This window comes from Perca fluviatilis, chromosome 5 (assembly GCF_010015445.1).
Source record: "Perca fluviatilis chromosome 5, GENO_Pfluv_1.0, whole genome shotgun sequence".
NCBI classification, from domain to species: domain Eukaryota; kingdom Metazoa; phylum Chordata; class Actinopteri; order Perciformes; family Percidae; genus Perca; species Perca fluviatilis.
Genome location: NC_053116.1, coordinates 29,424,287 through 29,452,021, shown reverse-complemented (window position 1 = coordinate 29,452,021; position 27,735 = coordinate 29,424,287). Strand labels below are relative to the sequence as shown.

General features: G+C 43.0%; 1 protein-coding gene across 2 annotated transcripts; it reads right to left on the bottom strand.

Moving 5' to 3' along the window:
* Positions 1-3,074: 3,074 nt before the first annotated feature.
* epha2b (eph receptor A2 b) lies at positions 3,075-26,546 on the bottom strand. 2 transcript variants are annotated; one of them, XM_039801281.1, is made up of 17 exons: positions 26,400-26,546; positions 25,601-25,680; positions 23,348-23,996; positions 12,608-12,763; positions 11,909-12,268; positions 11,387-11,511; positions 10,900-11,071; positions 10,700-10,799; positions 9,947-10,002; positions 9,716-9,841; positions 8,859-9,056; positions 8,636-8,697; positions 8,259-8,468; positions 7,907-8,056; positions 7,564-7,757; positions 6,291-6,446; positions 3,075-4,816 (listed from the first exon to the last, which is right to left on the bottom strand). In XM_039801281.1, the coding sequence occupies exons 1-17, from the start codon at positions 26,482-26,484 to the stop codon at positions 4,708-4,710; spliced, it is 2,988 nt and encodes a 995-aa protein (XP_039657215.1). In that variant the 5' UTR covers positions 26,485-26,546; the 3' UTR covers positions 3,075-4,707. The 2 variants fall into 2 exon arrangements, with proteins under 2 accessions (XP_039657215.1, XP_039657216.1); XM_039801282.1 differs by having other exon boundaries at positions 8,871-9,056.
* Between the last annotated feature and the right edge of the window lie 1,189 nt (positions 26,547-27,735).

The following is a 27,735-nucleotide window of genomic DNA, read 5'->3' as shown; positions in this document are numbered from 1 at the left end:
GGAAAGACGCAGGAAGACCAATATAGACAGAAATTGGAGGATGTGTTTTCTGGTCAGGAACCCATTGCTAAAATTAGTGAGGATGTAAATTCCTCAGCGTTGCCGGTTTTCGAATCCGTGCATGACACTGAGAGCTGCCAGGAGAACATAAAACAAAACAAAAAAATAAAGTAAAAATGGAAGGGGCGGCGGTATAGGGAGAGGTCATACATGAACAGCGCCATGGTAATGTTTTCCTTCTTCTTTACTTCTTTTCAAATTGACCTTCGCCCTGAGAACAAAGACATCTAAAAAGCCACAAGGAGGAGAAAAGCTCTGAAAGCGAAAGCCGCGGCCCCCACACACAACAGTCCACGGGGGGAGGCTGAGGCCCTGGACGCCAAGCCTTCAACACAATCACCACACATGCTATTGTGGCCTGCAGTAAAGCCCTGGTATGGCTCAAATCTCCAGCTAAACCCCTCCACCCCTACCCCTCACCACTAGCCACCCCCCACCCCCCCGCTCTTTCTCTGTCTCTCCATGCATCCCTGTCATTTACAGTCCTAATGACAAGACACAAACTTCCACACATTCAACCCCCGCAGAGCGAGGATAATCACATTACAGGCGACGACAGGGGCGTAAACCAAACTTCTCCAGCAGTCACTTTGGACGCACTCAGACGTGGATTTGCATATATCCAAACAGTATAGTCAGCAGCTAAACAGTGTGTCTCTGCTCCTCTTTTTCCATCGTGGATGGAAGAGAGAGAGAAAAAAACATGCTGTGAAGACTGAGGGAATGGAGGGATGGAGATGGAAAATAGTGGAAGACTTTCTCAGTTTACAGTCGCCACTCGCCACACAAAGCCAGGACTATTTCTAGGCATCCTATTGGTTTAACAGAGGCAAGAACACACAGCCAGCTGTAAGTCAAGGACAAAGACTCAGAAGGGACTAGTGTCAGATTCAAGTTCCCATGCCCCGTCCGCGTTGGGCTTTTTCCTTGCTACTTCTCTGTTGACCAGCAGATTAATTCAATACCTAAATATTGACATTCCTCTCTCTAGTGTATGGCTCTTATCTTAGGAATGCATTTATGGCTTTGTCATCAAAGCATCAATCGACCAAAGCTGATAATTTTCAAAATGCGAGGCGCCAGGGACTTCCCTGCCACTGCGAGGTCAGAGTGAATGAGATAAGGCAAGGTGACGCACAAAGTCAGCACTGGGCTTGTTTGGACATGCTGAGTTCTCTTGCTTGAACATTTACATTTTATTATAATTTTTGTCCGCAGCAGTCTTGCAATCTGATGCAACAGGCTGCGAACGCAACATTTGACGCCAAAATTGACACGCTCTGCTTACCCGCTGCTATGCTGCAATCCATGTAAGGTCAAACATTGGAGGGGGGGGGGGAGAAATACATTTTAATTATTCATGTGCAGTGATAACTAAAAATGTAAATTAACACTGAATGTATATTCTTGTGTTTATTGTTATATGTGTATCGTTAGTGTTTTGGAGAAGCAAACCTATGGGGGGATGGGAGGCCTTGCAGTCCACTGCTGGCAGTGTTTTATTGTTGTATTGTTTTTGACATGTCATTTTCATCATATCTGTTTTATTAAATCTTTTGCTTAATCTTCAATTGGACCAAGCCTTGGTCCTTCCTCCTCAGAAATCAAACGAAAAACATTCTTTTACATTTTCCTAACAGTGGTATGTAACGCTTGTGCTTGATATCTTTGGTACCCCTAACATCGCATGTGGCCCTCCATTTGATATCTAGAACCGTCACTGCTCTGGTTTAGTGTTGGGAGAAATATGCAAATATGGTAATTAGAGAAGTGGGCTTCTTTGTGGTTAAGTTTAGGGATCTGACTGCTATCATACTGCTGAAGATATCCATGAGATTTTACAGATAATTCCAGTTTATTACAATCCTATTTATGTAGTTTTGACTGTCAAATGTCTGCTGTGAAAAAGGCTCACTATAGCCAAAACTATGAAAGCTGTAAAAATGTTTAAAAAATAAATAAATAATAAAAAACAAAACATAAATGTACTTTGAATATTGCTCCTCATTCAACAGCATTGACCATTAAATATCCATAATAAAAGGTTCAAGTCCACATCTCAAAGTCACATGTAAAACCCTGCGGTCACACAAGGTAACAAGTATTGTATTTAATACATGCTATGTAGTAAAGTGTGTGATGCCATAGTGACGTCTTTTTACTCTCTCGAAATATTTCACATAATTTGTCCTTATAGTTTTCCAACTCAGAATCCCGAGGTAAAGGACTGTTCCACTGTATTTCTCTGAGGCAGAATTTCTCACGTCCCACTTTGACTGTAATGCAACAGAGGAGTTAATGGGAGAAGAAAATGTGGTGTCAGGCAGCGGGTCATTACCCAGCCAAGGCAGATCACAGTCTTTGTATAATTAATACAAACATCAGATTTTTTTTCAAGTTTACTTTTGTCCCACAATTTAATATCTGGTTGATTTGATTAGAGAATATAAATCTAACAAAACATTTTTCTTAGTAATTGCTGACAGAGAAATGTGTTTTGTACAGAGCGTGTGTGTGTGTGTGTGTCCCTCTACATAGTATACCTTTAAGAAGTGGGAGAAATGTATAAAGGAACACTTAATCCTTCAGTTTCTCAGAAAATTAAGTATAGTTGTCAAATGTAGTGGCGTAAAAAGCACAAGATGTAGAGGAGTAGAAGCATAAAGTTATATTACCTTGAATTTGTACTTAAGTACAGTAATTTAGGAAGTGTATTTTAGTTACATTCCACCACTGTAGGACCTCAGCTTTCCCCTGCCGATAATGAAGCACACACGTTCATTACAGGTTCCAACTCTGGAATTAAAACTTCCAGCAGCATTATAAGGATATCCAGGTGGAAGTATAAACATCCTGGCACCGTTTAAAACAAATAAAGCATTCCTCTGCTCTGTTTAGCATCAATCATACAGTAGGCTTTGCCAAATGCAATTTAAGACTTCATTGCTACACAATTGCAATGAAGGCAATCATGGGTTTGAATAATTGAGGAATAAAAAAAAAAAAAAGGGGGACATAGAGCTTTTTTAAATTTATTATTGAATGAGAGCACAACCTTCAATTAATATCCCAGCTCAGTGTTTATCAGCATAAATAAATAAAAGTAAAAAATAAATAGGCTATTAAATACAGTATAAAACAACAGGCAAAAAGGAAAAGAGTTTGCTTTTTGATGGAGGAACTCTCAAAATGTTTGGAAAGGCAGCAAATGATTGGAACTTAAGAAAATAACCAGTTTGGTATTATAGTAATAGGGAAATCATACAAAAATGTAATTGCAACCAGTAAACCAGAGTAATAAAAAAATTAAAAAAAATCCCTTTTCCAAAGATGGATCGATCAGCTACAATAGAATGATGGATACAAATACAGTAGAAATTCAAGTAAAGGAAGGTGTTCATCAGTAACACAATCATTTGCAGTCTTCAATTAAGAGCACTGGGGGAACAGTCCACTATACACTTCCCACTACACTGGAGAGCTGCTTCATTAAAACAGACAGAAGCAAACTCCCGCTAATGTTCCACAAAAATGTCTGGAACGAGCTCTTAATTGTCAAAGCATATCCTGTCAACATGTTACTCAAACCAACAGAAATATGAATGGATATTTGTAAAAATTCTACAAAACTAAATTAGACATTGAAATTGCAAACCAAACTATTATTTAGTACGAAATCATCTCAACCACAACAATCACGCATCATTAAATCTTTTTTTCCCTAGGGCATTTACATTTTTGGCAAACTTCACCTCCCGAAACTTATATATATATCTTTTTTTTGTTCAGGATTTTGTGTGTAATTGCCCTTTTCCTGCAATTCTTAAACAAACTAAGAGATCATGAAATTCACGATCTAAGTGCTACATTATAAATTGTAATCCCAATGTTTTTGGTTATCTGTACACAAGCAGTACCTAATATATATCCTCTTTTTTCATATAACATCACTTATATGATCATATCTTAATTTCTGCACAGAGCAAGCAGAAGGCCAGTAACAACACCAGGTCCATCTGTGTTTATACACCTACGCAAGACCGTCTCTTTACCTTTGGGCCAGCTCAAGCTCATTTCAGCCGTGTCGACGCTCCATCCTCATTTGTCTGACAGGAAATGGACCAAAGTGCCAATTAAAGGGAGACGCCGTGACATCAGCATCAACCACAACCTGAGCCAGGGCTGGGCTCCACTGCTCCCACTCTATCACAATGACTGTGCTTCTCTTGTTTGTTTGATACTGGATGCAACATGCTCAGGCTGCAATTTTGTAAAGTTGAAGCCGCTCCCAGAACTGGCTTGTTTGTTGATTTTTATGAAGCAGGAATGTGAGATGAAGGAAGAAAAAAAATGCATGAGCAATGAATTGTAACTGTACAGAAGACATGGATAATAAAAATAGAGATCTAAAATATACAGTCTACTTGATACGTCTATTTTTGTATATTTGCTCAATTCCCGTGTGGATAAGATGAAGAAATCAAAAATGTACAGTAAGTCAGTCTGATTTCAATCAGCCCCAATGGATGGCACAGTTCTCTTGGTCCTGCCGATCCAAGGCCGTGCCTGCAGTTTTGCTCCATCTCAGCTTAGAGTTCAAAGTCTGCCTGCTTCAGTGCCCGGATTTAATTCCCTTCGTTGTCAGGATCACACTGCAAAGACACTCAGGGTGCTGGTCTGGTCCTTTAAACCCAAGATGCTGTAGGCAATTCTTTTCAAATGGCCAGGCAGCCTCACCCCAATGTTCTTAATATCCCTGTAAAAGAAAGAGATGTGACAAAATATAAGAGGAGCTACACACGGATTTAAACTTTGGACTTGTTCCAACACTTTTCACGCACATCCTTTGTGGCTCTCAAGCCTTGTAGTAATCACTGACTCATCCAACATGCTAAAATGCCAGCCTTGACTCCATTCATGTTTAGCTCGGTGGCTGAACCAGCACAGCAAGGTGGGGTGTGTTCCAACTCAGTAATCTGCCAAAGTTTTTAGTTTATCTTCGGCATTAAAAAGAAAATAACTGGGGGTTTCGCTCTCCAGGAGCACATGATGCAAACCTGCAAAAGCTCTGAAACACAGCAGCCCAAAGTCAAAGCCTTAATTATAGCCTTAATTACTTAACGAGGATTCTCCCTGTTGACCATGAATCACTTGTCTGGCAAGCAGAGGGTGGGTCGTAAATAACTGCTGGTTTTCCAAGAGTGCTACCAGATGCCCTGAGATGGAAACATGGGGCCATGAAATCACACCATTCTATATGACAAATACTTCAAAGGGGTTTGTCGTCTGCTTTACAGTCTTCCCATCTTCCCAAATAATGAGCAAGACCAACTGATAAACGTATTCCATGGCACCAGGGGGGGAGGGGGGGGGGGTCATATTGGCTGGTCATGCGGTTAGGGAAAGCTCTGGCCCTCATTATTGCCCCAAAACAACCTTCTATTATGTGCAAGCCTTTTTTTCCCAAAACGTTGAGTCCATTTCATTAAATTGCCCCCTTAACGCTCCCACAGACCCACACATCTGAGAAGATCCAATTGCCTTAAATTACCCTGTGAGAAGTTCAGGGGGTGCATTCTGAGCACACCTCTTCAATCTTTCTAGAAGTACAAATATACCGACTATGGGGCTTCAAATGTCATCCATCTATTTCAGTTCCTTAATCCCCTCTAGCTGTTCCTGCTTCGTGGGCTATTCTCTCCTCTTCCTTCCCTCCTTTAATGATGAAGAAGCCTCAAAGAAAAGGCCTTTGCCCTAAACAGGCAAAACTGGTGGTTTCGGGGCTCGAGCAAAAGTGCTGCCTGCAGCTAGTGTTAGTGTGTGAGTGTGTGTGTGTGTGTGTGTGTGTGAGGGGGATTGGAGAAAGGAAAGAAGAATAAGGACTGTAGCGACCACAGGCCACCACCACCAGCCTACCACAAATGAGCCCACTCCTTCTCCTTCCCTCCATTCCTTTTTCCATATAAAACGTTTCTCAAGTTGTAACTGAGGTTGGCTACAATATTGTTAGCAAAATATTCTGTTGGTTGTTGAAAAACACATTTTTAGAAAAACAAAACGCATAAACTGCTGGTGGGGGGGTTGTGCAACATGACTGTTATGTTTTATGACATAATTTGACAACAAAATGTTCCCCTGCTGTGCCAAAAACATACTTAACAAGTAAATAAAATAAATAGATCGAAACGTGTTATGTGGCGTTACCAAATCTGAAGTCATATCCCACTTACTCATTCTTCATCTGCAGGACATGGTCCATGGTGACGACCCCAGCGCAGGTGAAGTTCTCACTGTACTGACTCATCTTGATGGACTCCAGCCACTCCGACACCGACCTGAAGGGGGAACCGTCCGAGCCGCTGGTGCTTGGAAGGCGGATAGATATGCTGCATGCAAAGAAAAGGAGATCCAAATAATAATAATAATAATAATCAACAGGCTTTCCCACAACAAAGGAAGCTGACTGAACAGGAAATCAGTTGGTGAAAAAAACCAGTTGGAGCAGTTAGGGCGAGAGCCGATAAAGCTTGACATCCTTTTTTCCTTTCTCATCGTTTCTGGCTTTGATGTTCCCTCACAAAAGGGGAAATATTCATTTATGCGCACAATCGCATACAGCAGAGCTTTAGTAATCCCCTGCCAGGAGTGTACACATGTTTCTTTCATTAGCCTGGCAGGCAAGGTGTCAGCATGTCTTTTTAATGGTTTAAGTAGAACATCTTAAAGCTATTCCCTTTCTTCCCCAAACTACCCTAAATACCCAGCCCATTTCTGACTTGAATTAAATGGGGAGCTGCTGTGTTTAAGTCCATAAGACACTGGAGACAAGTGTAAGTCAAGTTTCCAAGTCAGTCAGGGGCAGACAAGACTGGGGTGTGGACAAGATCATACCAGATTATCATCATAATGTCGCTGGTTTGATTCCAGCCGGCCTGCCATACCTCCTCTCTATATATCCCTTCGTTTCTTGTCTTTATCTCTACTATCAACAACAACAAAAACAGTCAATGTAAGTTCAAAGACAAGTCTCAATCTAAGTAAATTGGTTGCACGATGCTGACCTTTAAAATGAAATTTCAGCATTTGAGGTTTTTCCTGTCTGAGTTGTTGTAAATGTTTTTACACTATCTCAGACCACGTCCTTTTGCAGAGGCCTAATCATTAAAAATTAACAATTATAAATACTGTTGTTTCTTTTTAGGCTAACAGAGCTCTTTCTAAAGTTAAGAAAGGTTCCGCTTCTTGGAGGAGACCGCACGACTTTGGGTGCTTATTATCAGGGTTTTATGCCACATAAATAGATACCAGAACTAACCAGAATGGAAACTTAAAGAGTACACACAGAAGTGAGACTAGGAATTGAATTTATATAACAAGCATTGCAAAAGTTTTGGTTTCAGGGTTGTTTCCAAGAACTGGTTGCTGATAGTGGCAGCTACTGAAGACTCAGGACTGGAAAAATATGCATTTCAAGCCCTTAGTCGGTATGTAAATAAATCTTACCGTGGGTCGAAGTCTGCGATGGTCTTCAGGGAGTCTGGGCTCCGCAGCAGCTTGTCCAGCAGGTTGACGATGTCTCCAAAGCGCGGCCTCTTGGAGCGATCCTGGAGCCAGCACTGCAGCATCAGCTGATAAACAGTTGACGGACAGTCCATCGGCGCAGGCAGCCTAAAAGCCTCGTTGATAGCCTTCATCACCTGCATGAAGTTTTTCCAGGTGACTAATTAGATCTTTCTCACTGGTAAGTTTCTTCAAATCTGTGTTGACATTTCTAAAAAATGTCTTTTGACATAAAGAAAAAAACAGCAAAACCTCAGAGAAAAGTGCTGTAAACACTAAAACTTACCTCATGGTTACTCATGTCCCAGTAAGGCCTTTCGCCAAAGGCCATGACCTCCCACATGACGATGCCAAAACTCCACACATCGCTGGCTGAGGTGAACTTTCTGTATGCTATTGCCTCAGGAGCCGTCCAGCGAATGGGGATCTTACCTCCCTGTTCAGGAAAAAAGCTTCAAGTTAGAGACAGAGGAACAAAAAAATTAATAAATAAAAAATTTAAAAAAAGGACTCAAGAATCTCAAAAGCAACGTTGCTGCCCTTAGACACCATGTTGCACCTTGCAATGATGTGACTGAGGTTGGAATGATGAGACTTTTTTTGCTTTAAGGTAACAGGAAGTCCCATAATCTACTTACACTTGTGGTGTACGTCCCCTCAGGATCGTCCTCCAGCACCCGGGACAGGCCGAAGTCTGACACTTTACACTCCAGGGTGTTGTTGACAAGGATGTTGCGGGCAGCTAGGTCACGGTGGACGTAGCTCATGTCAGAGAGGTACTTCATGCCTGCGGCGATGCCGCGCAGCATGCCTACCAGCTGGAAGGAAGGAAACTCGCCATCGTGGTCCTGATGGGTGAAAACCAACACAGATTCAATTTTGTGTACCAAAACAACAAGAAACAGATGATGATTTTGTAAACGACAAAACAGATAGCATGGCCCAGAAATAGATCTAGATATAGATCCACTTTTCCAAATTAACAAATATTGTGTATCGTAAGTGGTGTACTTACCTTAAGATACCTGTCCAGTGCGCCGTTCTCCATGTATTCAGTCACGATCATGGCATGTTTGACTGCGCACGCATGCACACACACACACACACACACACACACACACACACACACACACACACACACACACACACACACACACAAACAAATCATGTCCCTGAACTGGCCCAAAAACATACAAAAATGTGAGATTTAAATAAATAAAAAAAATAACAAAACTCACAGAAATCCTTACATTTGGTGACCACCCCCTCCAAGCGAATAATGTTCTGGTGGGAAAACTGGCCCATGATGGAGGCCTCGCTTAGAAAGTCCTGCCTCTGCTTCTCCGTGTAGCCTGGCTTCAGCGTCTTGATAGCAACTGCCACCTCTTTCCTCGACGGCACCTTCAGAATGCCACGGTACACCTCACCGAACTCCCCTGCAGGAAAACAATATTAATGGGACGATTGATTTAGAAAAGGGCTATTAGGTGAAAGTGCGTTTAATACCTCTTCTCATGTTTCTAGCTGCGGGGGTTTGCTGTGTAACAAAGTGAAAATAAGGAAATATCTGCAGCTGTTTTGCCTGAGGCTCTCTCACAGAGGTGTGTTCTGGCTGGGTGTTGAGAGAAAGCCTATGTTGTATAATAGGTGGATGGCCTGTGGTGTGGAAGCATGGGAATCAGCTGTCACATGAAGAGAAAGGCGGGGGACACGGTCGTGGGAACTGGGGAGGGGGTGTATGTTGATTCTAAGGGTAAAGGTGGTCGCACTTGAATAAACGTACCACGAATAAAAGATCTGGGCAGGGCCCGGGAAAGGTGCTCTGATCTCCTTCCAAAATACTGCTTCTGCAACACTTTTTGTGCAATTGTTCATGCCAAAACAAAGAGATGCCACAGCCAAGAGTTGCCTCACAACAAAATGTCTCAACTTGTTGTGTGAGATCGATGTTAATCTCGCTAAAGTAACCACTGTCAGTCAGCCTGCTAAGCTGTGGAAAATGTAATATAAACAGCAAATTTGGGGATTGGGAAAATCTTTCAACATCTCCGAGTTAAGCCCCACAGCAGATTGTCTCAGCAGGCTTGTCACTCACCAGCTCCAATGACTTTCTGTTTGGTTATGTGGCTTGGGTGGATTTCAGTGGCAAACTTCAGGACGGCTACGTTGGGGTCCTCGTATGTGTGTGGATCCACGTAGGTCTTCAGAGGCTTCAATTGCTCTGTGAGAGAAAAAAAAAAAAAACAAGAAATTGTTTTATATTAAGAAATTAAATTAATTAATTAAATAAAGTGAGATAAAAGACATGAGGAGATTTTTTGTCTACCTGAGCTGGAGAAGTAGGTGTCCTCTGGCCCTTGCCTGGAGTTAGAGTTTCTTCTCCTGAATGGAAAGATAAAACCCTGACAATGAATATCCCACTTTCCATGAACAAATGGACATGTGTCTTTATATCATTTGCCTCATTTGCCTAATATCAATAGCACATAGCAACCTCAGTAATCATTTTTCAAGACATTCTAAGGGTTTCAAAAGGATCCCGACACTGGTGCAATGCGTCCATTCATGTAAAGGCTGCCCTTTGATAAAGGCTGAAGATAGACTGTGTTTGCCAAGCCGATTGAAAGACTGAAAGACAGACAAGCAGGCAGGAGGGAGGTGGACAGACGGACCACAGTCTGCTAAAGTACAGGCCCAGGTCACCTTTACAAAGTGCCTGCGGTCTGGTACAAAAAGAACTAAGCACCTCTTATCTCCAACAATGTACCACCCCGGACCAATTTCCTTTCAAAGGCCCAAACACTCACTAGAATATAACCATTTAGCAATGACAAGGCACATTCGACGTAAATTCTTCCCCAGTGAGTGCTGGGACACAGATCCAGATAAAGAGAAAGAGAAAGTTGGCTAAAGAAAGACAGAAAGAGAGGTGAGAGGAGAGTGAATGCAAAGGCCATTTGGAGGCCCCACAAAAGGAAAGGCAGAAGAATTAGAGAGGAAGCCAGTGAAGGAGGCTGCATTCTGACTGAGTAACAGGACAGAAAGAAAGGGAGAGCAGCAGAGGGGGGCGGTTACTGACCGTCTGCGTAGGAACAGGATCACGACCACTATGAACAACATGGCCGCTCCTCCGACTGCTGCGCCAAAAATAACTGCCGGGTTGTTTTGAGTAAGGCGTCCTGAAAAAGGCAAGTAAAGAAAACATAGACACAGATTAGAGCAATCCCATTAATGAACAAAGCTTGTGAAACTTTTTCCATGGGGGGTTCTCCTCCGTACCTTCAGACGAGGTCTCAAACTGTTCCTCTATGCTGGAGCCTCCAGGGCTGCCATCGCTGCCGAGGGCCTGCACCCTGAACAGGTAGGCCGTACCCGGGGCCAGATCGCTGATCTGCACAAAATTCTTCTCCAGTAGGAGCACGATGTAGGTAGTCACATCCAGGTTATCATCCTGAGGAAGGGAGATCAGGGGGAAATTCAGTAAAAGAACCAGTGTTAATGTTGAAAATGGAGGCCACATATTTAATTTTAGCATTTATGTTAGAGTAATAAATAAATTAATGGTGACAAGTGCTCTTTCCTATACCATGAAATGTATGTTTAACTCATGATTATCAGATCAGGAGTTCTGGTCTTAAAGTGATGCTCATCCATATGTCATTTAAATGTAATATCTTAGAAGCGGCTTTACATTTGTACAGTGATAAATGAAGAATATACTCTTTAATTGTGACACACAGCAGGAGAATACACAGGAGTGACGCACCTTCTTGCGGTAGGTAAGTTCATAGCGGATGGGCCGGACCCGTGGTCGGGGGGATACGTCCCAGGAAAGGGACAAGCTGGTGGAGGTCCTCTCAACCAGTCGCATCGTGGTAATCTTGGGGGGGTCTGAGGACACAGGGTAGAGAATACTTAATCTTTAGGGATGTGAAAACCTCATAAAATACGTCTGAGTAAAAAAAAAAAAGTCGACCGCACTGAGGTATGTGCACCACTGAGCACAAGTGGCTCTGCTGGCAAGTTTGGTCTGACTGCTGCAGGAATATCATGTCATTTGAGGAGAATCATTTTCAAACAGATCTTCCCCTGACTCAGACGACTTGATCTACAGTTTGGGATCCATGGTAAATTAGAGTCCTGGACCAAAGTTAGCTAGTTAAATTCATTTAATCTTACTCCTGCAGAACTATTCGACTTGCAGAGCTGTCACTGCCTCACAGATGGCACTTGTCATTACTGCAGCACATATAGCATCACTCCACTGCCTCATTTCAGCAGCACTCACCTGTGTAGTGTAGTGATGTAGTTAGAGTGCTGGTGGACGGGGGTCGAGAAGCCCGTGGCGTTGCCTGACTGGCAAACAGCGACACGCCGCTATGTGCCTCCACAATGAACGTGTAGTTGAGGTGAGCATCCAACTCGCTCACTGAAACCTTGGTGTCGGTCAGGCCCGTGCTGGCCGGCTCGTAGCGGATTTTCTCTCCACAGGGCTGGCACACAATGCCCTCGCAGCGTTGGCATTCAATGCTGTAGGTGATGTCGATTCGACCTCCGGTGTCTTCAGGCGGGCTCCAGTTGAGGAGGAGTTTTCCTGCAGAGAGCTGCGTGGTGGTGGCCATGAGGTCTCGTGGGGCAGAAGGGAGGCCTGATGAACACAGATTGGGAAAGGATATGGAATGGTAAATAGACGCAGGGAAGAAGAAAAAACGGGAAGCAAAACGTGGGGTATTCCTTTCTGAGATTACAGTAACATTAGAAGGTAAAAAAGATAATGTCCTAAAATTCAGGATTCTGATTATTTTATTCAAACCAAATTTGAATATGTGCAGAGAAAGTGCAACAAGAAAAGAATATTTCATCCGTGCACATTCTGTAGTGTTAAGACAAAAGTCACAAACGACATTACTTCGAAACTCATTGGCAGCTAATATTTTTAAATGTTCTTGTTTCAAGGTTCTCATTTGAGATCAAGGGGACTCGTTACCTGAGCAGGGTCCAGTAGATGGGTCAGTTGGGGCCCGGTAGAAGCCATCCATGCAGGGACAAAACAAAGCCCCAGAGCCGAGCCTCTGGGTGTTGGCAGGACACAGCTCACACTTGTCACCGGATGCTACAGCTTTGAAGAAGCCAGGCTGACATTCTGCAAAACACAGAAACACATTTGCATGAGCAGGTGAACAAGAACAATGGTGACTTCAGGCAAAATCCCATAAGACACATATACATAGCCAGTTTCTCCAGATCATTCGAGTCTCTTTGAAAGATCAGTTGTGCAGTGAACTTTTCACGTTGCGTGGGTGGAACACAACAAGGTGGAGTGGACACGTCATTATGTCAAGGCTAAAGGTTAGATTTGGACTGAGATATGAGTGACAGTGTTATGGGTGATAAAACAAGAGGCAAGGCTCTGCAAAGTGTTGACTCTACTCATTAAAACACTGTCCATTCCAACTAAAATGCTGCTCACATGAACCCAACCCCAAAACAAAAACTCCCTGCCTAGCCGGCATTCCTACTCTTTACTTTTCAAACTACCAAACCCCCTCTGATGCTGCTTTCTTACTGTCTCTCTTACAACAAGCACAACCAGTCATCCCACATTCCACGACAGTAAGTCAGTCTTCAATGCTGTGAATTAAAGGCTACAAAAATCAGCAAAGTGGAAAGAAATAGAAGTGAAGCAGCACAAAGCACAGCATCCGTTTGCACTCAACAGTCCATTCTATTTTTTTTCTTCATGCAGACTTTTGAAACTGTATCGCCTAGATAAGATGACACCTAATTTCACACGTCCAACTCGGAATAAAGAAATCCAGGTAGAGGATCCAACTGTGCGTAGCGGTGGTGAAATATGAACTTAATACGGTGTGAAATTCTGGAGAGAGTGCACCATAAAGGAGAGTGAAAATGAGATGGGCCCCCCTTTAACTCTGCAAGCGCATTCCAATGGCTGCTGCTCATGTCCTCGCACCATCACACATTCATCCACACACAAATGTATGCACTGCACACACACACACACACACACACACACACACACACACACACACACACACCCCTATGTATGCACAAAATACACATACATGTATGCAAAGCACACCCGTGGACACATGGGTAAATCTGACATCAGAAGAGGGATTATGTCCGCTGCCTGTCACCTGTTCATGTCCCTCTGCCAAGTCAACACACACACACACACACACACACACACACACACACAAACACAGCGTTTAAATAGCTCATGACAGATGTCATGAGATGTTGACAATGCAAATGAGAGCCAAGATGAAGGCCAAAGGACAACAGAAGAAGAAAGACGCACGAGAGAAAAGAAAGAAAGGAAGGAAATGAAGAAGAGTATGGCAAGAGAGAGATCAGACAAGCTAGAAAGAGGACATGAAATGAAGCATGTGTGAGAGATTAAAGTTCATGCCAGTGACGGAGGCAAACACAGTTCCGATGTCAGATTCCAACAGAGGCAAATTGAAAAGCAGAACCAAGGACAAAGACAATATCAGATTCACTAAGAGATACTGTCTCGGTCTACGGCTGCCTTTCACTGTGGTTCACTTGAATGAAGTTAATTTGGGAGCCACAAGTGACCACACACACAAGACGAAAAGCACACGGCTTCCACTCCATTTAAGTCATATCAAGGAGATTTGCTCAATTGACCATGAGTTTCTCTTCGACTCCAATTCAGCTTTTTCTATCATTGCGGTTTACCGAGTTTTGGCAGAACTGCGGGGAAGAGGTGTGTTTTAACCTAACTGAAGAGCATGACTATGGTGGAAAGAAACATACTCGACATGAGAAGAATTTGTAAATTTGTCCAATAGGCACGCATGTTACTCAATCCTTCCCTGAAGACAGCATTATCTTGGCCAGCTGTTTCACTAACAACCACTGCTACTCATTAACGCGAACGAGGCAAAGGTTGGGCAAGGCCGGAGAGAGGTGCTATGAAGGAACAGAAGGTTCAAGAAAGAAAGAGAGGAATACTGTATCCTGCTGAGGACTGAAGAAAAGAGGGGAGAAAGAAAAGAGACAGGCCAGGGTGAACTCTTCCATTGAGAAGGGGGAACAGCTGCTGCCTCAAACCCCAATTCATTACCCTACCTCTCCTCCTCGTAATCCCCAAATTCCTTCCTCCCCTCCTTTCTCTCCTCCCAGTCCTCACTAAAAAGGCTCCCAGCTAACCCATTAACATTGCTATTCGCCACTGACCAGCAGGCAAGGAGAATGCCATGCCACTCAAGTGCTGAAAGAAAAAAGCATACACACACAAGCACTGCAGATGGGAATAGCCCAAATGCCACATGGCAACTGAATAGAGGAGGACTAGCCTCTTTTTGGCGCTACAGTGCATGCTGCAATGCATCGTGGTCTGCGGAGATGATGGCTTTACACTGTGAGCCGCCTCTATAATCAAGATGCATTCCAGTGCACACCACCCAACAGTAGGCCTGTAGCACAGCAGCTTCACTGCAGCTTCAGTTTCAGCCCAGTTCTCCATTATCAGTGTGAATGAGTTTGTGTTTCTTGAATATATGAGTAACAAAGACAGTAAATGAAACTAGACGACGCTCTGCTGAGGTAGGATTCCTCGACAAAACAGCAAAGTCCGGTGAGAGGAAACTTCTTAGTTCCACAGAGAAGGTGGAGGGGGGTGGCTTTGAATTGTTGCTGGACACAACAGGAAGCAGGAAGTGTGAGGCTGATGCAGCCTTCCTTCCTAAAGCAGCCAATCAAAGCATGGAAACACAGGGGAGCGTGACCAAACGAAGAACCTGCGCCGAGACTACTAGAGTCCTGAGACAGAATAATAACCAAAAAGGAAACCAAAATGTGTTGACCCGACATGAACGTGGGCACTAAAACCAAGGCGGGGGGGGGATTGGGGGGGCTCCTGGGATGAATGCTTTCTCTCCCATAAACAAAAGTCTCTCAGCCTTTTCTGACTTAAAACATCTGAGAAACTTAGACCGGCAATTTTTTTTTACCTCCCTATTGCTACAGAGCAAGGAACTGTTTGTCATTTGAGAAGCCCCGTGCGCCTTGAGTGGCTCTGTGTTTGTTTATTGAGAGTGAGTGCAGGGGCCTGTTACATTCTGACAGGGGGGGAAAGGGGGGCGGTTTTTTTTTTTTTGGATGATGGATGAATGGGTAACATGGTGGCTTGACAGCAGAAATCGCCCTCAGGACTGGAGGAGTAAGTGGTAGGGGGGCCCTCACAATCGAGTCCGGCGCTGGGTTTTTTAAAAGGCAGAAAGGTCATGTCTGCCTCAGGGTAGTTGTGAGTTAAACTGTGCATGGCTTACAGGGAGTCAGTGGCCAAGTAAAACAAACACATGTTCACAGTGAGGAGGAGGGAGAAAAGAGTTTCAGCAGCAGCAGCCAGTGGCTTGCCTCATGAGGAGGGAGGATAAATTCAGAAGTACGGCCAGTGTACAAAAAACATCTTGGAAAAATAAATCCATAAGAAATATATACAATGTCTAGATCTTTATCACGGCAGCTCCCCAAACATATCTGGAGCCGATGAAGTCCTTGCATTGTCTGTTCCCTCATCTACTTAACTTCTCCTCCCCAACCCCCTATTTTCATTCCTGAGTTGGTCAGACCCGTAATTGCAATATGTCATGTCATTTTGTTTGTATGTAGGATGACAACATGTCATTAGCATTTTGGGGGAGTTGGGTTGTGGTGGAACAATGGGGGTCTCTGATGGGGGAGGTGATCGGGTAACATGAGCCAGGGGTCACTGAGGGGGGAGCAGGGGGCAGTAAAGGTGTAGGGTCTGATGGAAGTGTGTGCGTGTGGGAGGGAGGGGGGGACATTAGTCAAAAGGATTAGCCGACCAATGGAGCAGCTGTAAGGGCATTACATCTGTTTTACAATTGCACTCAGGCTTTCATCTGGGGTTGTTAACAAACACAATAAATTCCCTGATCCCCTTTCTCCTCTCACTCCCTCGGTCCACAACAGGAGGAGGGATACAGGGAGTAACAAGTGGAGTCATGGAGGCCCAAAACATACTCAACATGGTCTAAAGTAAAGTAGATACTTTGAAGAAACCAATCCTGGCTGACATGAAAGTCACCGACAGCTTCCAGAGGCCTTAGTTGGACTGCAGTCATGGTCATTTGGCCACGTTTCTCCATGTTGCTGGCCAAATCCAGACAGCCAGGTGTCAAACAGGAACACCATTTAACTACACCACGCCGAGCCAACAGGTCACACTGCATACCGACAACCGTCTGCTTCCTGGTTAGGGGAAGTGGCCAAAATGGGACCAAATGCACCAATAAACAAAATGACTTATCAGTAAGGGAAACAAAATGGAAAGTGGCTGAGTGAGGCCGCTCAGCATGGAGCGACAATGAAAAGCCCTGAGCCAACGGGTCGGGGAGTCACCGAGGGATTAGGTGACCTCCGGTTTCCGCTGCTAGTTCGTCCTGTTAGCAGTGAAGGGTGGGTGTGTCTGGTGTGTGTTGCTGGGGGAGAATGACATGGTGGAAGGAAAGTGCTGACCTCACACACGAGCAGTACAATACAATGTGCTTCACATTGCTCTGGACTCCACTATTACAACACACACATACACAGACACACACAGCCCCCAGGCTCAGGAATGTCACCAAGAGGAAATATGTCCCAACGTCCCGTAGCAACCAACGCACACTCTAAAAAGCTGACAATCGCCGAGGCTCAGTTATTCGACTAATGGCAGACATTAACAAACTAAATGAGACTGAATTTAAATAGGCTGAAATTGATATTTAAAGTAACCAACCTAGGTTAAAGCTGCATGAAGCACTAGGTTTTATTTTTGCAGTAGATCAAATAATGTATAATGTGAAAAGTTTTGTTGGAAGAGATGAACCTACAAATTATCAGCAGCTGCCCTCTGCTCTATGGAACTTTTTAGCCTCTTAGCATGCATTCTTTTAGTTGTCCAGTTTGCAAACAATCAACATCAGCTGAACATATTTTAACATCTAGCAAGCTAGAGACCCAGATATTTTTGGTAGAGACCAAACCAGAGCTGAAAGAAGAGTGACTGTTGGACTTAAGTGCACCAGGTGACCAGAAACAAAACTCAAAATGAAGGCATATGTTGCCTTGCGTCTGCTGGATGTGTAAGGAGCTAAAATTACTGTTTGCTAACAAGTTTGCCGTATCAACGTCATAAGGTGATAATATCTGAGAAGTTGTGTTGTCAAGTAGCCAAAAACAGATGCAGTAATGCAGCTTTAAACTAATTTTGTGCCAAGACCATATTTTTATGCTCCATTCTTGCTACGGTATATGCTAGCAAGTAAACCCTCTGTTGTTCATGTTAACATGTCGGTCTTCACTATAAACGATGCAGTCAGTGCCTACTGCATCCAAAAGTAACATATCTGATCAAAAAGTTGATACTGAGCCGTAGTGTGTTCAACACAGTCTGACAGCTCAAAGGTTCAACCAACACACTGATCACACTTAAACCACAACAGTACGATTAGCTCTAATCCACATTAAAGAGACCTGGGGGCCACCAAATCTACCCTTTGCTACATTTCCTGTCATCTTGTTTGCAGTAATTGCCAGTATTCTGTTCACTCCAAACGTGGCCCAACAAGACAGTGCAAGACACCACTTGAAAGTGCCATCAGAGTCCCCCCATTATCTAACCAACTCCCTCAAGTTCAGCCCGCTAGGCAGACGCTACGTTGGCATGAGATCTAAGGAATCCCCAAATTCAAAGTAATCACGGTGGCTTTCAAGAGCCGTGGAAGAAAAAGACGTTATATCCAGCCCGTGCATATAAATTAGCAGCTTTGTCCGATGTGTGTAACTTACCACTTTTTTTTTTTTTATGAGACTGGCTGCACGGATAAAGAACCAAGAGAATTCGGTAGAGCAGAAAATTTCAATCTGGGCATTATCCAGCCTTCAGAGATAACGATATTACTATGTGAAATCCACCATAAGCCAGTTGAATCAAATCCCTGAGAACATAAGGTGTGGTGCTGTGTTCACATATCTTTGTATACTCTTCATCAGATAAGCTGAACTTGCACAAGACTTTGGTCTTAAAAGGTTTGGGGTGGTGATGAACCTGTTGACTCCAGGTACGAGCAGATTTAAAGACTATTGGCCACGAACCACTGGATCTTTAGCTTTCTGTAGGATGTATTTCCAAGTGAACAATCAGTGTTCCAATTCCTAAACTCTATCAAAAAGTTCATCAACAAAAACAAAAGCTGAAGTTTACATTTCACCTTCACTAAATGTGTCTTAACCAATATGTGATACTGGCCAGTTGTTTTTTCTCCCTCCCTTTCTCCACTAAAAACTACCCGATTGGCAGCATTGTTTAAATTTTAGCCTCTATTTATCTTTTAGAGTCAGCCGGGGAGAAATGTATTTACCAGTGAGAAAGAAGAAAACTGTACACAGTCTAAATAGTCCCATCAGGGCCGTGTGAAACGGGATGTTTAAACTATATTGGTGTCATATTCATGACCCGCACACCAGCCAAAAACAACAGTCTTTGCAACAACAGTCACTCTGTGATTTTACGGACAACAAGAACACAACATACGAGGGAAACACTTTTTGTCAGTTTGTTATACTTGGGGCAGTATACGTGTACGATCTGAGTAAATTGCATTAAGAACTGTAAAATTGACAGAAATCGTTTGTTGAGATAAGAATCCATCAAATAAATATAAGACGAGAGGTGGAAAATTGAGGCTAAAATAGAAAGGCTCTTCAGGGACAGGCAGGATGTGGGGAGAGAGGTAGAGGACGGCAAAAGAGATTGCACAAAGGCAAAGAAGCATGCAGAACCAGTAGTTACTTCACTTAAAAAGCACAAACACACCCAAGTCAATTACTACCCATACAAATCACTCACCACAGCACACTGTCACACAACTGCAACTTAGTCACTAACTGTTTGTTACGTCAGCTGAGGATGAGTTTGGAGACACAGGCGGAGGGGAAAGGAGGGGGGAGAGAGAAAATGGTTTACTGGAACCTCTTTGGCGAGAGGAATAATAAAACTTTACTGGAACTCAGTGGACAGTTGTTCCACCGAGTCGCCATTTTTCACCAAGACACCAAAACTGCCCTCAGCTGTCCAAATATGTCACATTGTGCCTCCCTTTTTATATGCGGCTTTGTGGAAACCATAATGTGGGATTAAGTCTTATTTGTTGAGGCTTTAGAGCAGCTGATGAGGTGTGGACCTGGACGGTTACACACAATCCCGAGGACCAGCCAGGGCAGCCTGTGGTCCTTTGTGGGGTGACACACGGTATGCACTTCCATTGTGCCAGGGAGGATTATGGGTAAGGAAGGGGGTGGCAACAGAGGAGAACTGTTAATGTCAACGTTGAGTCACAAGTGGAAACCTGCAGCGCCGCTGGCGATTTAAAAGCTAACCACTTAATTGCTAAAAAGTTATGATTTTTTCCCCAGAATTAAAATAAAAAATGTTTATTTTCTCACTAAGGAGATTGACGACCAACATCCTGATCTAAAGCAGGTGCCAAATGACTATACAGATTAAGGTTTTCAAAAATACATGTATTTATTTATATAACCCATTGGTATAGACTAAATTACCAGTATACAAAATGATCTCATAAACCAGCTACAAAATTAAAATGCTCCTTCATTACTACTAATCCAATAATACATAAAAGTATAATGCTCTGACAGAAGCCATTCTGCATAAGTATTTTTACTTCACAGAATATTAGTAGTATAGTATAATTATTGAGAATACTTATATACTTTTACTAAAGTAAAATGTTTCACCAGAGAAAGATTTTCTTTTGCATTTTATTATAATAAAACATTAAGAATATAAAGTTCTAGTGCTGCATACAGTAAGCTGATACAGCAGTAGGAGAGGGTAGGAGAGAACAAAAGAAAATACACAAAAAGTAAAATAATTAATTTGAAAGATAACAAGCCCATCTTCAACCAGGCCTTCATCGTACTTGTGTGGATTTTGGCAATAAAAATGGCTCTTTGTAGTTTTGCTTATTTAAAGCTAATGTACGTGCACTTACTACTTGTTGTCGAGAGTTTGCACCTTCAAGGTTGAAAGCACTTAGTTGGAAGTCGCTTTGGATTAAAGTGTCAGCTAAATAACATTCATAAAAAACACAAGTCTGTTTTGTGCTCACTGCTTCTGCTTACCGAGATGATTTACAACCAGTTCATAAAAGCATTTGCATTTGCTGCTCCAAACACTGTGGTTGGTTTCTGCAGCACAGGAAGTGATGCGTTTTATCTCAAGAGTTTGTTTGTCCGAAAGACGGACTCCGTAGTTAGCATGAGCAATGACGGCCACCAGCAGAAGATCGCCACACACCACCTACAGTAACCTCAATCGGATTTTAAGGGGGGAAAAAAAAGATCCTAGAAAATACTGTTTGACGGAAGAGTGATCTCTGAGCCAAAAACACCACCGCGGTAAGCGCTGATGAGGAGACAAAGACAAAAACCAGATAAAGTCACAGATTGCTACTTTAACAGGTCCCACGGGGCCGAGGAGTCATAAAACTGAGTGAACACATCACTGAACATGGAAACTTTCAACCCAAGTCAGAAAAAAAGACCACAATTGAAGTTTTGTGGTTTCTCCCTGAAACGGCACGCAGTACAGAAAAGAAATGAGGAGAATGATTAACTGTGTGTCTGTATGAGATTCCACTTAAAGCCCTTCAAACCATTCATCTTGGCCATGCACTCCAACCCTGTGATTCATTTCCACCTTTTATCTACAACTGCCCTTGTGTGTATCTGTCCTCTCATTTGACTACATCTTGGTAGTTTTGGGGGGTTTCCTTTGTTTAGTCATCTTTATGTGAGGGCATGACCCGGAGCTGCTCTTCTCCTCCCCTGGGAATTCTACAGGCCTGGAGTAATGTTGGGAGGTTCCTCCTCAGCAAACTGCAAACGGATCAGGAATGTACCAACCAAGGGAGAAGAGGTGGAGGTGGAGGTGGGCTTCTACGGCCTCACGGTGGAAACACAGCGCTTCATTGTTCTCTTACCTTTGCATTCCATTCCTCATCTCTCTCTGTTTTAAAAATCACACCCCTCCGCTAAACACAACCTCTCTGTCGCTTTTGTATGACTTTTCTTTCACTCCTTCCTGCCTCTCCTCCTTCGCCTCCTCCCTAATCATCTTACCTGGCACTTTCCCACAGCTAAAAATGATGTACTGACAGAAAACTTCATCACTTTTATCGGTCTGTTGCCAATGGCAGGGAAACTAAGTGGGAAAGCAAATCTATTATAAACAGGCTGCATGTGGATTTACCACTGCAGTCCAAGGTTTGTATTTCCAGAGTGTGATTAAAAGGTATTCATACCTGTGTGTGTGTGTGTGTGTGTGTGTGTGTGTGTGTGTGTGTGTGTGTGTGTGTGTGTGTGTGTGTGTGTGTGTGTGTGTGTGTGTGTGTGTGTGTGAGTTAGAGAGAGAGAGAGAGCTGCAGGAAAAGTGGAGGAGTACTTGATGGGAGTCTTTAGGTGTTCTGTCATGGAACAGATCTCAACAGGCCCTTGCATACCAGCCTGTGTGTATGTTCACATACACTGCTGGAGACACACAATACACCCCAAAGCTGAGGCTCAGTAAACTCATGAAAACTGAGAGGGAAGAAGGGGGAGATGGATGCGGAGAGGAGGGCCTCGGTTTTCTGTGATGCTTGAGATGAACAAAGTCAGTGAGGCTCAGAAGCGTCCTCCTGCCCCTGCCCCCAAGCCTTGAAGATGCTAATCCATCACAGTACAGTAGCCTTCCGGCCTCTTTGATCACTTTCTGTCACTCTGACAGCCCTCCCCACAACAATAAAAGCCTTCCTTGCAGGACTTAAAACACAACAACGCCATAGCAACAAAACCAAAGGACGGACTACACAGAACACCCACATTAAGATAAGAGAACAGATGATGATAATAAAAAGAGCCGGAAATCCCCTGCTGCAACAGGCTGTAAGATATGAACTATGCGAAAAATTGTGAAAGGTAAGGTGTTTGAGCATGACTCCAACATTCATTAACCTGCTTTTTAAATATGTGGTTTTAAAGACAAAAAAATAAAAGACACTATAAAAGAAGATTGGCACACAATGTTTTGTGCTACAAATTGAGTTTATGAGAAATTCCTTTCGGAGCTAAAACGTTGTTCATTCGGGTTTAAAAACCTGTAGGTGCAACCTGAATGTGAGATCCTAGCACCTTGATTGAAAGCTTTTTATCATTGCCCAATTTGAGTCTTGATGACACAAGGGGTGTATCGTTTTATGGCACAAGCAAATGACCGAGGCTTGTAAAAACATTTCCATACTGCACATCTTCAATTCATAGAAACTCAAAAGCACATTTCCTAATTTTATAGGTATCAGCTTAAGGTCAGGAATGATGCCGGGACATGTACCAGTAGGCCTGAGCATTCCTTCCATTGCAAAAGAAGCCATGTTAGCCAAGGGGAGAATTCCACTGAATGATAATAATACCTATGATACATATCCACACTCTGCCGTACGGGCTTGTTTTACAGCCTATGGTTATTAAAATAAAGCTAAATGACTAATGCCAAATGGTCATTTTAAAAAACACACTCTGGCGGAAACTGCATCCTGGGTTTACACCAGCCTAAGGGCAGAAAGACCTTTTTCCAAATACCAAAGATTCAACAGCACGCCCTTACCTTGACATGCATCTTTGACTTCTTCATAGCCTGGTTTGCACTGGCACTGTCCAACTGGTACCACCCACTCCCCATCCACAGTACAGTAGATGCGGGGCAGCTCCTCGCTGACGGCGTTATCCACGCACGCCCCGCTCACTTCCCTCAGCGCCTGGTTCTCACCTCCGGCCACAGTCTCGGGGAACGACGCAAGGCTTTTCACTGTGGCTGGGCAAGTTTTGTAGTAGACCCTGGTGGAGAGAAGCGCGACGCAGGCTCCGATGTCTTGAAAAGCCAAATAGAAGCCTTTTCGAGACAGGTTCTCCACCACTCGTGTCTCAGTGTTGATGCGCATTTCATTTTTGCTGGTGATCTCGTCAGGCGCTATGGTGGCCACTTTCTTAAACTGGCCCTTGCGGAAGGTAGTGCCCACGTCGGCGTCCGACTCGGATGTGAAGAGGTTGAAGGTTTCCTTGCAGGTCAGCGAGGTGGCATCAAAAGAGTTGCAATCGCGTACGATGAACTGGAGTTCAACAAAAACCCGCGGAGCTGCTGGACGCCGCTGGATGAAGGTGGTGCGCAGCCAGTTGTCCTGCTCACGTTCCCCAACATTGCAGACGGAGTAGGTATATAACTGAGAGCCGTTCAGGGTCCTCTGGGTGACCTCCCACTGAAACAAAACCACACAAACCAACAAGGTTAGAGGTACGAACACTGACCCCTGGGAGCCCCTAAGCATACTGGGCTGATTGATGGCTATATAAGGGAGGCAAAAATAAAAGGGCACCAATGCACTTCACATTCAACCACTGTAATCTGAACCTGGGAACAAAAGAAGTGTGTGTGTGTGTGTGTGTGTGTGTGTGTGTGTGTGTGTGTGTGTGTGTGTGTGTGTGTGTGTGTGTGTGTGTGTGTGTGTGTGTGTAGGGGAACCCACGGCTCTACATGTTGCTAATTACCCCCCCTGAATATTTCAACTATCCTTTACAGCCATAACACATTTCTGCAACATGGATAACTCCCACTTTATGAGCCTTTACAGAATAACAATATCGAAAAACCTCAAGGACTTTGTGTGAGAAAGCAAGTCTGGCATTGCAAAGATACCAAATGATTTCCAATTTTGCTCTTTCACATGCTGTCGCTACTGTTGGCATCTTCCCCTCGCATACTAAATGCTGCCACAAATATTTTTGAAAAAAGTGACAGCGTGTTTTAACGTAACCTCGGCTCTTGAGCAACAACTGGCCCCCACAGGGCAGAGCCTGTGGTTTGCTCCCTGCATGTAGCCACTGTGCTATTAATTAAAGGAATGTGCTTTGTTAACGGAGTGTGTGGCTCCATGTATAAACTTGATGTTCAACAGCAGAACCAACCTCTATTAAAAATCTGGTGAACATTTTTTATGAGGATCCTTTAAAACTTGAAAAAATAAAAGAATAGAAGAAAAGAAGAAAAGTATTCTTCTAACACCTCATGCTTATTACTGCAAAAAGTGAATCTTGAATGTCAAAGTGATTATTTTAAGAAGTACAACCTTTCTTAGAAGTTGGGTGAGCCACTGTGAAAAGCACATCTGCACATGCCTTTGAGTCATCAGCACATTAAATTAGGCTATTTACAGTGAATCTGCATGGGCCTGACTGGTCAATTACTTTAAAACCGCAATATGGGAGAAGGCACACATGCCTCACGTATACTGGCAAAGAGATAACCGCAGCATTTGGGTGCAATAATCTAGCGATTATCTAGACGCATCTCTAAACGTAGACATTCTACCCTGGTTTAAGGAAAAAAGGTAGCCCTGACTGATTGGCTCCATCTATAACCCCTCCCCCCTCTAAAAAGAGGTACCACATGCTGCAAACTTTAAAAGTTAATTGCTCTCTAACATACAATTCTGGAGCTGAGGCCTTGAAACCGCAAAAAAGCCACAAGTATTCCCAGTTCAGAGCTAACAGCTATTCTGTCTGCCTAAACTTTGGTGTAGCCCAGACATGCTCTGCAGTGCAGCAGCTCCTGATAGGATCCTACAACTCCTTCTCATATCCATACTCAAGCAACCATTAGGCTCTAACTGCCAGATTTTATAGCAACCTGACATGTATACACACATGGCTAACCGAACGGCTAACCACACAAGTCAAATTGTCAAATATTTTGCATTTGAGGCTCTCAGTTCGGCCAGGGCCCTCCCTGTGCATTTTCTCCATGCAGATGTATCCTAATTCCAAGTGGAAACGTGGGAGCTGAAGAAGTAGAACCGATACTTACCCCAGGTTTTTCACCCTGATCTAAGGGCCATGTCAACCAGCCCAGTTCACCTCCTGTTGCCCTCATGTCCAAAAGCACCTCTGTGGAGACATGAGAACACTGTCAGTACATGATAATAAACCTTTAACTCATTTTGGCTGAAATTATCTTCTATTTCTTAAAAAGACCCGGATAATTTGCACATGGAACATTTACAAATGGAAGTTTTTTTGTTTGTTTTTTATGTTCTGCAATAATAACCCCAAAGCTGACAGGATGTAATTACCTCATCCAATTTAACGAAACCAACACCTTCTTTAGTTAATAAATGTTGTTTAAAACTCTGGCTTTTTACTTGGCAATAACTAGAAATACTATTTCATGTACTTTGAGTTTCTGAATGCATACAATGAACACAGCATACACCAACATTAAAAAGGCTAATACAGAAGAAAAAAATATTACAGTGTGAAACTTTCCAGAAACGAATTGCACGTTCTCTCCAGAATTCACCTGCAGGTGTTACAAAGTTTAGAGCAGCGCAGATGCAGGCTACACTCTCAACTAGTGATTATATTATATACAGTAAATACGAAACTTCGACGAGAAACATTTTATATAATTAAAGGGTTCTCATAAAATACGACTTTGAGAGACTATAAGACTGTGACAAGTTTAAGAAAGTGTTTCCTGGTTTTGAAGTTCCTTAAGGAGGTTCCCCGCATGGCACGCGTGCCTCACTTCAATAAACTTAAAAATAATTAATAAAAAAGATTTAGTTTGGTCAACTTTTGGGAAATCGTTTTAAAAAGACACTCACCTTCTTTAGTCTGTAAAGTAATTAATATGCCGTTAATGAGTACATATGAAAATAATAAAGGTCTGACTCCAGTAAAGAAATCCATTTGGCAAACTTTTCTTCCTCTCGCTCTCCGCTCCTGGGCTTGGCTGGGACTGAGAGGTGAGCGCTACTCTGCAGCTCATTCACAAACGGGCCAGCACGTCACTGACTCCGCCTGCTGGAATGTGTGTGTGTGTGTTTGTGTGCGTGTGTTTGTGTGTGTGTGTGTGTGTGTGTGTGCGTGCGTGCGTGCGCGAGTGTTTTGTGTGTGTTTTTTTTGTTGTGTGTGTGTGTGTGTGTGTGTGTGTGTGTGTGTGTGTGTGTGTGTGTGTGATGTGTTTTCAGGGTGCGGGGGTGGGGCATGAGAAACTTTTGCAACCTTCAGGCACTGTCGGAAATTTCGGATTTTGTCACACATTGGGAACGCACATGTAGCCTACAAGCCTTACAAGTTGAAATTCCAGGTACAGCCTAATGCATGTCTATTGAACAAACAAAAAAATAGCAACCATCTCTGTGTCTAATATTGGTCAACACAAAACTGTACATACATGGACAAAGTGAACTGCAGGATCAAAATAATATTATTAAGACAATATGGTGAATTAGTGACCTATAAATCATCAGCAAGTTCCAGTGATCCCTGTTTTTTTTATTTTTTTTTATAAAATATTCAGGTAATTTTCTTGTTTTTTGTTCCTTATTTCATTGATAGAAACAACAAATTACTATGTGGGTTCACCATATATAAAAAGTGCCATACATGATCCAGGGAGGCCTGAGATACTGCTTTAAGGGGACAGAATATGGAAATCGATGAACTTAATAAATAAAGAGTTATGTGAACATTTGTGGATCCTACTGAAAATTTGTAAATATAATTTGCACTACTGTTGAAACCACTAATGAATTAGTCGATTGATGGAAAATGTATCACTAATCATTTTTATAATTGATTAATTGTTATAGTAAGTAATTTATCAAGCAAAAATGTCAAACATTTGCTGGTTCCAGTTTCTGACTTGTGAGGGTTTGCTGCTTTTCTCTCCTTTTATTTCACTGTAAATGAAGACAAGCAATTTGAAGACATCTTCCTGGGATTTGGGAATTGATGATGAAAATAACCATTAAATGCAGACCTTCTGGTGTAACTTTCAAGTACCAACACGTCAGCCACTCTCCTTAAATCAAAAAGAAGTAGAGTTTACACGGGACATTTGAAGGTACCATAAGGCTGGTTACAGTTTTGCCTACCTGGCTATAAAGCAGCCTGCAGAATAATTTGCATGGAGATATTGATTTAGAATTGTTTGCC